The 14,954-nt window shown below is 41.0% G+C and overlaps 1 protein-coding gene across 2 annotated transcripts in view; it reads right to left on the bottom strand.

Annotated features, from left to right (window-relative positions):
• RAPGEF5 (Rap guanine nucleotide exchange factor 5) overlaps positions 1-14,954 on the bottom strand; it is a 192,619-nt gene that overhangs the window by 27,082 nt on the left and 150,583 nt on the right. For both annotated transcript variants that reach the window (XM_070470214.1, XM_070470219.1), the window contains exons 14-19: positions 13,746-13,776; positions 12,705-12,783; positions 10,214-10,363; positions 6,557-6,654; positions 3,756-3,878; positions 1,549-1,727 (exon numbers count right to left, since the gene is read on the bottom strand). In XM_070470214.1, coding sequence (XP_070326315.1) covers positions 1,549-1,727; positions 3,756-3,878; positions 6,557-6,654; positions 10,214-10,363; positions 12,705-12,783; positions 13,746-13,776 — 660 coding nt within the window. The remainder of the gene's footprint in view (positions 1-1,548; positions 1,728-3,755; positions 3,879-6,556; positions 6,655-10,213; positions 10,364-12,704; positions 12,784-13,745; positions 13,777-14,954) is intronic.

Below are 14,954 nucleotides of genomic sequence, written 5' to 3'. Positions count from 1 at the left end.
AATAGACATACTTCATTTCCCTGAGGACAGCTATGATCTTACACTGGGAACTAAGCTATGTGGTGTGATTTTACTCCTTGGGAAATTAGTGTCCCATTTCACCAAGTAGTTGGCTTTTATAAGAACGTTCTGGACCACAAAGAGCCTCATCTTTAGGAAGTCCATAGATATTATAGAAAATGTACTGACTCAATTAAAAAAAAAAAAAAGGAGCATTCATTATAAAAGGAGTCTAAGATTTAGGTATATAAAGATTCTTGGTGCCTTTCAATTCAGTCCGAACTCTTCAAACCTAAATTCAACATCTTTTACAGTTTGGCCCCATCTTCCCTTTCAGCTTGGTCTCCCACAGCTTCCTCATAAATACCTTCCACTCAGGCCAAACTGGATGAGGTTCCTTTTCCTGACCACATGCTCTCCGCCTCCCATCAACTTCTCTGCTTCGCTCTTGTGAGTTTGAACTCCATGGAGAGTGTACTCCTGAATTTTTACCTAGAATTCAAAATGCTACTTTCTTCCCAATGTTTTTCTAATCCTCCTTTCCCATTCCCTTGGCATAGAAGCTTCCCATCCTCTAAAGCCCCTGAAAGAACTTCATCTCATGGTAGGGCACCCTTGGGTTCTATTTTGCAAATGAACCACTGGAGTTATAGAAAGTATTCCCCTGCCCAGCAGATAGCACTCAAAGGCAGGTATTGGGTGTAGCTGCATTCTAATTCCCCCATAATACCCTGCACAGATGTGCAAACATAATGAGTGATCTATACAGATTTCCTAAATATATTACACTGACATGTACCCAAAAACTGTTTGATATAAAAACTACTTTGAAAAAGAAAGGAAAAAAATGGAAAGACTGGAAGGTAGGAGGAACTGGGAAAGATCTGGACTCCTGTTGCCTGTTTGTGTTGGAAAGCTGTCCCAAGAGTGGTCTCAGGACATTAATCTGGTATTTTAACAGAAGCTCCCAGGAAGTTACTAAAATGTCATCCAACCAACTACTGAGTCACTGCTATTTACCAACTTCAGTACCAGGTACCCCAGGTCCAATGTTTGATTAGAAATGGTCCCTGTCCTCTGGAAGCTAACACAGTCCAGCGAAGGAATTCTATATACAAAAGTAAGTTTAATCAGTGAAAGTTCATACTCTGGGCATCAGGGAGCCAGGAGCAGAACCTTGAAACGCATCTGACTTTCAATAGTTCCCACCCCCTCTCACCATCTCCCCCCATTTTCCTAACCTACTGTAACTCACCTGGCCACCGTGTAATTTAGCTGCACAATGGGGCATGTGTGCATTGCCTGCTTTTTCCTTCAGCACTAAGAGCTATGGTCTGGTATTCTGACATTTACTTTAAGATATAAATATTTTAAAGGTGAAGACAGAAATATTCAGAACAGACCTTTCCAATAATTTGGTCACTTAACTCACTATTACCCTTTTGTATCCCATCTCTTCACATCCCATCCCATCCCATCACAGGGAAAAAAACAGATTCCCTATGAAGGAGAGGAACAGAATTGCATTTTTTACCACTGGACACTCACTGAGCGGCAATTTTGATGAATTTTTTCACCAGCTGCACTCGCTTGCCCAGTGGGCTGCACAGCAGAATCTCCGTGGCCACCCAGAGCTGGACCTCGTTGCATCTCTGCAGCAGCAGGCTCAGGTTCACCGTGTGCTCCCCGCTTCCTTGTCTGCTGAATGTGAAGTAGATCAGCTCTTGCTGAAAGACAGTGTGTTCGTGCCAGCATTTACTGTTACAGCACGGGGTCACGTTGATACAAAATGCAATCCATTTTTTTAAAATTCATTTTTAATTGGAGGATAACTGCTTTACGATGTTGTATTGTGTTTCTGCCACACAACAGTGTGAATCAGCCATAAGTACACATACGTCCCCTCCCTCTGAACCTCCCTCCCATCCCCAACCCCATCCCACCCTCTCGGTTGTCGCAGAGCACTGAGCTGAGCTTCCTGTGTGATACAGCAGCTTCCCATTAGCTATCTATTTTACACACGGTAATGCATATGTTTCAGTGCTACTCTCTTAATTCGTACCAGCCTCTCCTTCCCTGTGTCCACAAGTCTGTTCTCTATATGTGCCTCTATTCCTGCCCTGCAAATAGGTTTTTAAGAACTATTTCAGATAGCCACTGTCATAATATGTTAGATATAACAAATGACAATATATTAAATTCAAGACAATTCATGTTGACTTTCAGAAATGCCTCATGCAATGATGTTCACCTAAAAGACTTACATAAATGTACTTTTTTTAGAATGCAGGGATGATGCTTTTCATGAAAACCTAAGACACTCTTACATCACAGGCTGAATGAAATTCAAACTTCCCAAACTTGTTCTATAGGCAACTTCAAGCGCAAATGACATCATTTGTTCAGATGTACATTAGACCCTTACAGGTAGATTCTCTAGACAAGGATTTTCACATTTCAGTGTCAATCTGAATCACCTGGAGGTCTGTTAAAGCACAGACTGCTGTCCCCCCCCCACCTCCCCCCCCAAATTTTCTGAGTCAGCAGGTCTGTGGTCTGGCCAAAAATCTGCATTTCTACTAAATTCCTAGGTATACTGATGATGCTGGTCTGGGTACCCACTCTTTGAGAACCACTGAAATAAGACACTGTCAAATCATAGAAAGAGAGTAATATTAGAATAAGGTACAAAACTGACAGTAACTAGCGACTAGACTGATCATATGTAAGCAATGGAAGAGATTTGTTTCTAACCGGAAAGGTGTGTGTGTGTGTGTGTGTGACACAAGAAATTCACATCCTCCCACGCATAAGCACATAAGCAGGGACACATCCCACTCTACCAATACTTCCAAAGTCACAAGTCATTTAGCTTGAATGAGTTTACTACTTGCTCAAATTTAGATCGTTATGTTGGAATGTTTTCTGCGAGAAAACATGAGGATGTTTAAAAGATGCTCCAAAATGAAAGAGAACCTTGGGGGTCTCTTAATCAGGCATGAGTTCCTTCTTCAGCAGGAAAGGGCTTTTTGTAATGAAACATTTCACTACCTGGCAAAGCAAATGCAACACAGTCCACCTCATTTTTCATCTTCTGATTCCTGTGAGCCTTTCCACTGGCTTCATTCATTCATTCATTGTCAGTAGCATTCTGCCCCTCATCTCATGTTTTATAAACATTTCAGCTGTCCTCAAGGGAGAGGCTGATGGACATAAAAATTTGAAATATATCTCAAAATGCCCAAGAGAATGCTTGAAGTCCTGCAGCATAGTCTAAATGTATAGAATGTTCTTAGGAAAGTGCATGTGTGCATGTAGGAAAACATATAAATGTGATTTTTATATAAGTACTGTAAAGCCATGGAAAAATTATAATGTCAGTATCAAAGGTATCAAACATAAAACACCTCTTCAACCCCATTCCACCTTCATGTATATATATATACACACACATATATATAAATACACATTTTCAAACATTAAAAATATAGCATATTTATACATTACACAAATATCCAATTGTATTAGGTGCAAATAAAGCATGATCATGTATTCTACTTTTCCTAGGTTTGGATCAGTCTTTCAATATATTTAAAGTCCCCAAATATCTTTGTGGGCCACGGTATCCCAAAGCGTAACTATATCAACCAGAAAATGGATCGTCTTAAAACCTAATCACACATGAATATTCTTCAAGAAGAATTCCTAGCTAAAATGGCACTAGCATTTATTTGATCACTTCCCCCCTTACTTACCTCGTGAATTGAATTGAAAAGGCTCCAATCAAAATTCATTAATTCCAGAGCAAGGTCCCAAGTGTTCATTCCCAAAATCCTGATCGACCTTTGCTGTGATTCCTCATTTTCTGCAAACGGATTCTAAAGCGACAGACAGAAGCAAAAGAATCCTCAGTGAATCCCCAGATGGTTGGCACTGAGTTGGCTGGCCACAGAAAGGCACTAGGAGCCCACGTTAGAAAAAGAATCTTGTCTGAGTGCACTTAATAGTTTCCCTGTCTGTTCACTGTTAGTGAGTTACAGCCAATTCAGGAAACAGCCTCAGAAGCTGTAGAATGTGATCAATGATACTTAACTGAATTGTCCCTCCCTCCCCACAGGCAAGCATGCACGCGCGCGCGCGCACACACACACACACACACACACACACGCACGCACATCTGATTATAAAACACTGCCCCAGCAGACAGCATAATGAAAGCAAAAGCCCTGAAGTCACTTTGGTTTCTGGTAAGAATTAATGTGCCAGCAGGGTTAGGATAAAAACAAACAAAAGAAATGTCACAGTGCACTTCAATAAAGACAGACATGGCTTTTACAGGAAATATGTTTAATGAGTCTCATCCCAGACATGCATTTACAAATTTTACTAAAATGCCCGTGAAAAGCAAAAAAAAAAAAAAAAATTTAAACAGAAAATAAAAAATAAAAGTTAATTCCTTTATACCCCATGGTGTATGATTATTTTAAATTATCAATTGCTTTCCCTAGACAAATGGGTATGAAGAGTTTGGTAATAATAGTATTTCTTTAAAATCTGACATAAAATTAGTATATGCCACCACAATTTTAAATCTGCCATCACTGTTAAATTTATTAAAAATTATTTGGCATCTTTTCAAAACATCTGATATTTTTTAATTAAGGTAATAAATTCTCTCATTTGACTTGAACAATTAATTATGTTAAAACAGTTAATGTCTTGGGGAAAAAAAAAGGACTTTTCAAAAATAAATGCCATAAAAGAGTAAAGGGACTATTTCAGAATCCAAATATTAATCTTTACTTTTTGAACTGCAAAATAAATTATTAGCATGTTTGAATTTTTATATTTATGAAAAGGTTTCCTAATTGAAAATATGACAAAAGACCTCCACAAGCTATTCCACAGACTTGATTCCCTTCAGAGTAGGTCTAGGTACAAACTGTCCCTCTGCCTCCAACACGGGTACAGGGTGGAGCTCAGTAAGCGCGGAACGAATGATGTATGTGCAGACGCCGAGGTGCTGAGGTGGGGAAAGCCCAGGTTCCTCAGGGCCCTGTCTGGCTAGGTGGGGACCACGCAGATGCCAGGCTACACTGCAGACATTCACAAAGCCATGAGGTGGGAAGAAACACAGATCTCTGCTTACGAATATGGAGCTGTAAGGACATTTTCACTCGGCTTTTTATCCCTCCTACTTTCTCCCTAAATGTGCCCTTACCCTGGCCCTGCCCTCTGGTTATTCAAGGTAGCCCACCGCCCTCTCCAGGAAACACTTTCTATTCCTCTATTTCATTCATTCAGGCTACGATTCCTGCTTTCCAAGAAGACTGACCCATGCCCAAGCACAAGGGTATGAGTGATCTCCCCTGCTAGCCTTCCCCTACAATGCTCTGTTTCAATGGAGATCATTTGGCCGAAATTGCCAGAACCATGATTCCAGTGGGAAAATTTTAGGTGGGAGAAGCATTCACATGCAGGGTGGCATCTGGCTCAACTCAGAGCACCTATTTATCCCACAAGACCTGCCCCAGGCCTGCCCTCTGCTATTCTGAGGCCCCGGACTGCAGCAGGAGAGCTCTGGGAACTCCCATGGGAGGGAACCACAGGAAACGTCTGTGTGTGGCTGGGGGTGGGAAATGGGAGACAACTAGAGTGCCTCCATCACCAGGATCCCACAGTAACCTGCCTATTAGATCCTCCTCCTTTAAGAGGTGGGGGGTGACTAATGTTATTACGAAATTTGAGATCTTGTGGATAATTTTACATGAGGTATTTTTATTATAAGCAGTGTTGGTTAACCTACATGGTATACAGACTCGTCCATTATATACATAAAAGGAGCCTAGCTGGAAAGACCCATTCCTGTGATGACTGCATGGCACAGACCAGGACCCTGACTCAGGATGATATGATCACGATCTGGTAGAGCCCACTTTTTATGGGTGATGGATCTGAGGCCTGATTCTACCATCCAGAAAGCAACCACAAGACCAAGGTTTTTAGGAACAACAAATCATCTAGTTAAGTATAAAGGCTCTTAAACTTAAAACTGAAAATAACCTACAGTGGGGGTTTCTCCATTTTTTCATATGCTTACTCTTTAGTGGCATCTGATGTTGCCCATTTACACAGGGAATGATGATCATGTACCTTCTCTTCAAGGGAATGGCACGCTCAAAGGGCACCCAGAGGACAGAAGAACAGAATCTCTTTTCCCTTTAAATGAACACAGGACAGATTCCTCAGCCTGATCTCCATATATCCACCAGGAAAGAAGAAATGGAATTAAGATTCTGTTGGAGAAAGTGTCCCATCTCTCAAATCCCTTGTTCCAGAAAGGCTTAGAGAGAAACAGTGTGAAGGGTTTTCAGTTCCTAAAGACAGGCCTGCCTTTGATTAGCAAATGTAGTGTTGTTTGACAAGTGTACTGTTGGCTACAGAAGGAAACAGCTTGATGTATTTTTCTAACATTCATTTTAAAACACACAAATACATGTTCTCAGTCTGACATTCGTGCCTGTGTGCTTCAAGCACAAGGCCAAAGGTAACTCACCAAAGTGTCGGCCAGGTCTTTCCGGTAGACATATATCCGACCAGAGGCATCAAGGGATTTGGAGATGGCCAAGTTGTTTGGCTGAAGCTCATGCTTTTCTTTATTTACAGAAAAGAATAATTAAAAACACAAGAAGAGCTAGTATGCATTCACAGTACTGCTAAAGAGTGAAATCTGCCAAAGAAAAATACTTAAAAGTAAATGGGATGTGAAGTAGATGTAATTTAGTTCTGCATATGCTATACAATGACACCACATAATCAAAGCTCATTATCCACGAAGAGGTACCCTCTTAGGATTCACTCTTATAAAAGAAGGTAAACCTCACTCTTCATTTCATATCTCTAAAGTAACCATATGAAGACTTCCCTGACAGCCTAGTGGTTAAGACCCTGTGCTTCCATTGCAGGGTGCGCTACAGGGATTCAATCCCTGGTTGGGGAACTAAGATCGCACATGCCATGAGGCAGGGCCAAAAAAAAACAGAAAGAAAAGAAAGTAACCATACAATGGTAATACTGTATATATACATTAATAATCATGGATACATATATATTTGTAATAATTCCTTATGTGGTTTTATATTCTGATTTTATTGTAAGTACTTACCCACTTGTCAAAATTATTTATATATGCCATGTGTAATTGGTTATATAATAGTCTATTACACCATCATTTAATCTTTCTTCTATTGTTGAACATTTAATGGTTTCCAATTTTTTTTGTCATATAAATTAGATAGCGAGATACGTGCTAAATACCAGCAAGGGGCCTGACATATAACAGGGATTTGATAAATGGGATCTATTATTACAGTAGCCATAATATATATTGCTGAAGTCAACATCCTTCTGCATAAATCTCTGACTCCTTATAGATGATTTTTCTTAAGACAGGTTCTCAGCAGTAGAATTACTAGGTCAAAGGGAATGAATATGTGTAAAGGTTTTGATACAAGCTGCCAAACTGCTTTCCAATTCTTATGTCTACCAATACTCATCATTACTTTGAATAAGTTTATTGATTTGCTAAAGTCAAAAATAGATTATTGGTAATTTTGTATTTCTTGACCACTAGTAAAGTGAATATTTTTAATCTATTCTTCTTCTATTTTATTTACCTATTGTTCCTATCCTTTGGCCATTTTTCTACCATAGCTGGACTCATAACACAATATGCTTCTCAAAGAAAAATGTCCTCCTCTCACCTGCAAAACGCAGAGGGGAACTGACCAAAGTGATATTCAAGTTTATTCCACTGTAACACAATCAGTGTCCCCTAAGGTAGCCCTTTATTTATCTAGCATGGTTGGAAAATCAATACATCACATCTCTTTTTTTAGATAACATAATCAGTTCAAATGCCAGATTTTGTTTTGAAGATTTCCGCTTGATACAGAGGACAAAAATGATACTCAAATACATTCTTTACCACCCAGCATCACAAAGATCAGTAGTACTGTCATGTCAGGCTGTTGACATCTGCTGTAAATGGTCCCACATGGCTGGGCTCCAATGTTCTTCTATATCCTCCCTCTTTGTTTAAGCTACAGCTTCTTGCAACCCTCTGTATATTCATAAATACCTTAGATATGAATTTATAAGAGGCATTCTGCATTTGCTATGAAATAAAATGGCATGGTTTTTTGACAGTCATTTTTCCATTTGCTAAGAACTACTTTTCTTATTGTCAGGTTTGTCACTATGCCATAAACAATGAAAAGTGATAGAATTTTAAGCTCTGAGTAACTGGGTAGGTTTCTCTTACTACATACATATACTTCCCCTGGGCACAAAACAGCTAGAAGCCTACTAAAAGCTGTGAGAACAACAGTATTAGTCCCTTCGGAGAAACCGACATGGCCAACATGTATTTTCTTTTGAGAAAGAGAAAATAACAGTAGATGTCATTGTCATTTCATTTTGACACAGCATTGAAAACATTATTTATTAAAAATTATGTAACTAGAGCAAGGAATACATTAGGTTCTGTGGGCTTTTTTTTTCCTTCATAAGAACATTATTGTTTGGGGGATATGAAACTGCAGGCAGAAAGGTTCTTAACAGACAAAACTACTAATTGATGAAAAATGATGGCATATTTCCAAATCTGTGAGGTAATTCAAGAGATAAGCTCATATTGCTAGTGATGATTAGCTATGAGTATATGCACATCAGAACGCCAGATGAATCTAATTTAATAATAAAGTGTAAAAATGGTATTTCACAGCCATCAAATAGACAGTGGGTAGTAAAAGAGCCATTCATCAATTCCCAGATGCACGTGTGGCCCTGGGCCGACACTGGGTCAGCTTCCAAAGGGGGTGGGTGTCCACTGTGCCAGCAGGCCCTCTCAGGGTCCTTCTTTCTCCAGCACCTTTTGTCTGCATGGGGACCCGATGATTATTTTCTGTAACAGGACTGCCTTCAGAGGCAAATGCTCATTCTGATGAAGCTGACTATTGTCTGGAATCATTTAATATCTTTGGTCACTTAAAATTAATATACAAATATCATATTATCTGGAGTATTTCCTAATATATTTTATTAGACATTCAACTACTCTCTGAACTCCCTTAAAATTCATGTAAGTCCATATGTTTCTGAAACATTTGCTCTTTTCCTCTAGGGAATGTTTTGCTAGGAGGCATGATGCCCAGGGAGAGGAAGTAAAGAAGCACTGGGACTGGGGAGATGAGCTGTATTTGTTTGACTACATAAACGATTAGCTTGTAGGGCCGTTTTATCTGCCTCTGAGTAACAAAGCCGAAGAGACAATGTTCCCTCACATAATGCTTTAACATCAAGTACATTCTGATCTTCTCCTGACTCTAAAGAGATAACAAAAGGTAAACAGAAATGCCCTTTATCTACTTCCCCTCCCCTACACACATGATCTCTGGTTGATTACTTTGCGCTGTCCTCCCATTTTTCAACTACTGAGGCTCAGTCACTTTCTTTGCAGTTTTTCTTAGGGTTAATGAGATATTAAATAAAGATTGTAAGGCAAAAATGGAGGCCAGCGACACAGAGATCTGACAGGCTCCAGTGGAAGCGCAGGGTTCTGTTCAGGTCACAAGATCAATAGTGTCAGCTTGTAATCTGTGTGATCTTATTCAAAACACACAATAAACCGTTCTCAGAGGATAAATAAGGCCCAACAGAAGACTATAACCGGAGCTCACTCCCCATGTCTACCTGAAAGAACACTGCCCGTGAGCTTTTGGCTTATTGTATAGTGTTTGTTTCCTTCAATAGGGAGTCTTTAAGTATTAACTTGTCAGCCGGTAAAATGACTAGTTCAAGGCTGTCTTTCTTTTTGCTTCCGAAAGTAATTTCATCCTTTAGCAATTTCCCAAGTTATTTTAAACATGAAAACAGAAGGCTTATCTCAAGTACAAACTATGTAAAGCTTTATAATACATTTCAAAGCACTAGCACGCCTCTCTGGTTCTTGGGGAGGAAATTCAGTATCCAATGGTACCCAACTGTTGTCATGGAAACACCTCTGGTAGGAGGCTTCTCATTGTTAGGGTGATCACCCAGCTGCAGACCCAGAAGGGACGCACTGCACATTTACTCCATAAAAATGTCAATGCTCTCCCTTTGGAGGCAAGCCAGTGAACTATTAAATATTCAAAGACAGAATATAACTTACCCCCAGAGAAGGTGACGGCCACCAGAGCCAGGTCCTCTTCCGCATGTTGGATCTTTTCTGCCACAACCCTCAGGATCTCTTGGGCTGTACTGGAAACAGTGGCCTTCACGCTGACGTAGGAGTGCTCCGTTATGTACACGTGGCAAAAAACTACATGAGGTGAAAGAATTGTGAGTGAACAGAACTGTGGCCACAAGGTACAGACCTTTCCAAATCAAGGCACGCACCACACTATGCTCTTCAGTACAGGACAGGCACAGTTAGATTTACACGTGCACATGGGCGCCGAGGGTATGAGATCGGAGCCATGTGCTTACACACACAGGAGATGGAGGCACTGCAAAGCAGGTGGGCAAGCTGCAGTAGTCCTCGGGCCTCCCAGAGCATAACGAGAGACCCACGTCATGCCAAAGCTCGCTGTGTTCTCGAGGTGGGAGGCAGCCCAACACAACACAGTGCAGTCTACGCAACATGGACTGGACTGCACAGGCCCTTCCACGGGGTCACCGAGATCTCCCAGAGCAGCCTACAAACAGGTCTAACTCATACACTTTCACTTCATACTTCTCTCGACAGTCCCAGTGGCTGGGTGAAGACCACCACGCTTTGTTATTTGAATTCGCATAACCTGGCGTGCTGCAGTCCATGGGGTCGCCGAGTGGGACATGACTGAGCAACTGAGCTGAACTGAACTGGAGCTTTATCTAAAAATCTGTCGCTTGCTATGGTTTTTGGCTTCAAGCCTTCTTGATCTTTTAAGAATCTCCGCCCCCTGCCTGTATCAAGGTGGTAGTGAGCTTAGTTTTCAGATGGAGGTCACATTTCCAGGCTTTTTAATTTCCTTTTTCTTGTCTGTGGTACTACTCATTATTACAAGGGCATTATCACTATCATGGTGAACAGGCCCAGGAAAAATATTCCTTTATGATTTGACAGTGGAAGCTGCCTTAATAGCGATGGAAATAACTGACATGTTATGTGCCTCTTAAATGAGCTATTGTGAATGTATAAAACACTAGCTTCTTTAGAAAAGACAGGACAATAATATACTTAAGTATTCTTTTCTAGATTGAAGAAAAGAAGTACAGTGTAGCTCCTAGAGAAGTTTCATATGCAATTTAAACCGGCACCACAAAAATAAACCAGGAATGTTTTCACAGAAATGCATATGAAGCAAAAGACAAACTATGGGTTTACTAGTATAAACCTCAAAGTAAACACACTTTGACAGAGGCACTGACAATATTTTGTCTTAGGTTTGGTAGGGTGTGTCATTCAAACTCTAGCATCCAACAAACAGCTGTTTCACGTGTGGTCAGTAGACCTGTGAGAGAGGAAAAAGGCTTGTATCCTTCCATAGAAAGATGGGGTTTTGGAGCTAGGCAAAGATGCAGCGTACAAAATGCTAAATGTGAGGAAAGTTTACATTGTGCTTAGCAAAATGATGAACAGACAGTCTGAGGCATCTTGAATAACCCTTTGAAACTCAGCATGGAAAATTAAACAGCTAATTGTGAGACAAATGGGAAGGGAAGGTTAGCAACTGAGAGAGAAGGAGGTGAGGTTTTCTGTTCCTCCACTTGGTACCGATGACGTGACCCAACAAGTGCCCTCATGAGCAGCTCGTTATGCACAAAGGATGGAATAGAAGAGGGATCTCTGACATTTGGGTGCTCAAGGGTTCAAGAAGTTGAGCAAACATTCAATGTCTATGCTTAGAATTTTGGCACTGTTGGGGCAGGCGAGTTTAAAAAGTGTCCAGTCATAATAGCATGAACATCTGAATGGCTGTTTCCCAGCTCTGCACTTGACTCCACCTTTACCCTAACAGGGGGAAACCATTTCCTGTTCTGCTATAAAACAGTAAAGCAGAAAGCACGTCAGCACTGTCAATGTGCTGCAAAGGTGCTTCCCCTGCCCTGACCGAGGCGCCCTCTTCGGATGACGGGGGCGGGGGAGTGGGATGCCAGGAGCCCTTCGGGCAGGAACGCTGACTGAGGACGCCCTGTCTGCGTGGCTCTGCCTGGCATGGTCTTGCCTAGGAGGGGTTTCCATCACACATCCTTCCTTTCATTATTCCCTCCAAGATTTTCTCCTCTAAATCTCAAGGACTGACTCAGTCCAAGCCCTGAACAGTGCTTTCAGCGGACTTTCCAGTGAGTCATGGGCAACAGACCGACAATAGGGGAGAAGGCAGCTAAGGGCGCCTTTCCAGTCCTCTGCACCTCTCCCCAAGGACGCAATGGACTCTGCACAGTCTCCTTCCCTTACATCGCCAAGTAAAGATGTCCTGGCCTCGGGGACAGTACTCAGTGATGAAGAAAGCTATACCACGGCAAGAGAAGAAAAACTTTCACCATGGATGCTAATGTGCTTGTTGTGGTGGGGGTGGGGCAGCTGGAAACAGTCCCCGCCAGGCGGAGGTGTTGACGTTGTGTTGTCGTGTTAAAGTCCTCCACCTGCCCCCAACCCTTGTTCAAATCATACTCACTTTCCTCAGTTTCTGTCACAGTTCCTCTGTGCTGGAGCCAGTTCTCCTTAAGACTGAATTGGTGGAAAAGGGCTTTATTCTGCAAGAAGGGAGAACAAGAACAATGAGCGAATGTATTGCTGCCCTTTGGAAAACCACAGCTGTTTGCAACATGTTCCAAAAGAGTGTGCCAATTTTTTTTAAAATATGAAATCCATCGTCTAATCTTAGAGGAATAAACTGGGAGTTGCCTCAATTAATACAAGTGGAGGTGGAGAGTCTGAGCAACAGGATAGACCTGGGCCAAGGTCAGTGGCAGGCACAAAGCCCCCAAATTGATTCTCCACAACATGCTGGAGAATACAGGTGTGATTTTTAACCTCTGGCCACTATAGAAGTCCACAGCTGCTTCTCCTGAGAAAGATATGGTTTCCCCACCCCAACATCAACCTGACTTTCGGATAAGGCCACTTTGAGATAGTTTCATCCTTCCGCAGTAGAGTAGTGACGTGCTTAAGGGAAACAGGTACATAATTCATTGTGATTATCCGTCACCTGACATATCGGCTCCTACAAAACTTGTGCCTGATGTGTCATTTTGCATTTCCCCCCTGAAGCTGAACAGGAAACATATTCATTCCGGCTATAATCTCTCTCTCTCTCTCGGTTGGGTTGAAGAGTGCAAACCTTTTTCTTACAAGACTTTCTTACTCTTGCAGGCAAAAAGGTCTTGCATAGATGACTTTCTATTTTTACATCAATGATTAACAATCAAGTTTATGTCATTCAAGGGACACTGGGAAAACTCCAGGACTCCAAAATACACTACAAAAAATGCAGAAATGTCATAAAGTCAAGGGCACCTGGCTGAAACTGGATCCACAGCAGCACAGGAAAAGCTAAGTGAGGCAGGAGCAGGGAGGCAAGCTGCAGCCCCCAGCTCCGCGCCCGACCCCCTTGGGTGGGGGCAGCATTCATGCTAATTACGCAGAAATGCCAAGTGGGGCAAGGCAAGGTCCCTAACTCAGATCACCCAGTTTCAGAGAGAAGGGTCTGCCTCACCTTCCTTTGTGGTGAGTATTCATCTACAGTGCTGAAAGGGAAACAACAAGAGGTCAGTCTTTGTTTCAAACCCAGAAAAATGTAGCCGCTGTCAACAGACACTACTTTTCAGGCACCATGCGGAGATTTTCGCTTTTCAAAACGGTAAATACACAGTATTCATTCATTTATGAATGAATGTAAAACACACTTGACATTAGGATTTCAAGTGAACCAGGGAGAAAAGAAGCTATTTATTCAATACGTATACGTTGCCTTCTATTCACAGAAGGTGAGCAATGAGGAAATAACTGGACTTACTCAGTCCACAGAAATTCTAAGTTTATTCACATTTCACTAAATCTTAGGTGAAATTACTGTTCTTCAGACAGCTAGATAAGCCAGCCAAGGCTGTTCTTTTCCAGGATGTTTCGATGTGTGGTAGGACTTGGGGGGCCTTCAGAAGGTCCCCAGCTCAAATTGTATTCCAGCACCTAAAAGATATTTCATTATCTCATACCAAAGAGGCAAGAATCATGACTTAGATCATGTTCTTAATTATATCTATTATTTCCCATTTTTATGTAAGTTTTTAAGTGGAATGTATTAAATTACATTAATGTATTTAATATATTTAAATTTGTATTAAATCAGAATTAAATTTTCCCAATTGTAAGACCTGCCTTACAGCACAGATCTATTTCCAAGTAGGGTATTATTTTGATGTAAATGTTCCTTTTTTTGTTTTGTTTTTGCTTCATTTGCTTGTTCATATTTTCATATTAGTCTTAGGTGATAGAAATTTTTTACAGTGTAGAATGTGATGATAAAAGAAGACCACCAAAATTCATAACATTCATTAATACCCTGTACCTCATTTCTAAACTTCTAAATGTGTGATTTTCATGACTGGGACAAAGGTTTACACACGAGTTGTTTACACCCTAAAATTATTTATATATAGCCTTCACTGCATAGGATCTTCCTTTACTAAACGCAAGTCAGGCTTTAAGTCTCTGACAATGTGAAAGGCTTGAATTAACATTTTCTATGAGAAGCGCCATTTGCGACTGCTGAAATCTTAATATTTTGTCACAACTTGACAACAGATGTGTTTTATGTTTAAAAAGTAGGAAACTACATTGCAAATCAGAGAACAATATTTCCCTTCAGATTAACTTTGCAGGTATATCTGAAAACTGAATAATGACGTGATGTTTTCATCTACCA

This window comes from Odocoileus virginianus, chromosome 1, assembly GCF_023699985.2.
Source record: "Odocoileus virginianus isolate 20LAN1187 ecotype Illinois chromosome 1, Ovbor_1.2, whole genome shotgun sequence".
Classification (NCBI taxonomy): Eukaryota; Metazoa; Chordata; class Mammalia; order Artiodactyla; family Cervidae; genus Odocoileus; species Odocoileus virginianus.
The sequence above is the reverse complement of the archived record's forward strand: the minus strand, read 5'-3'. Positions and strand labels throughout refer to the sequence as shown.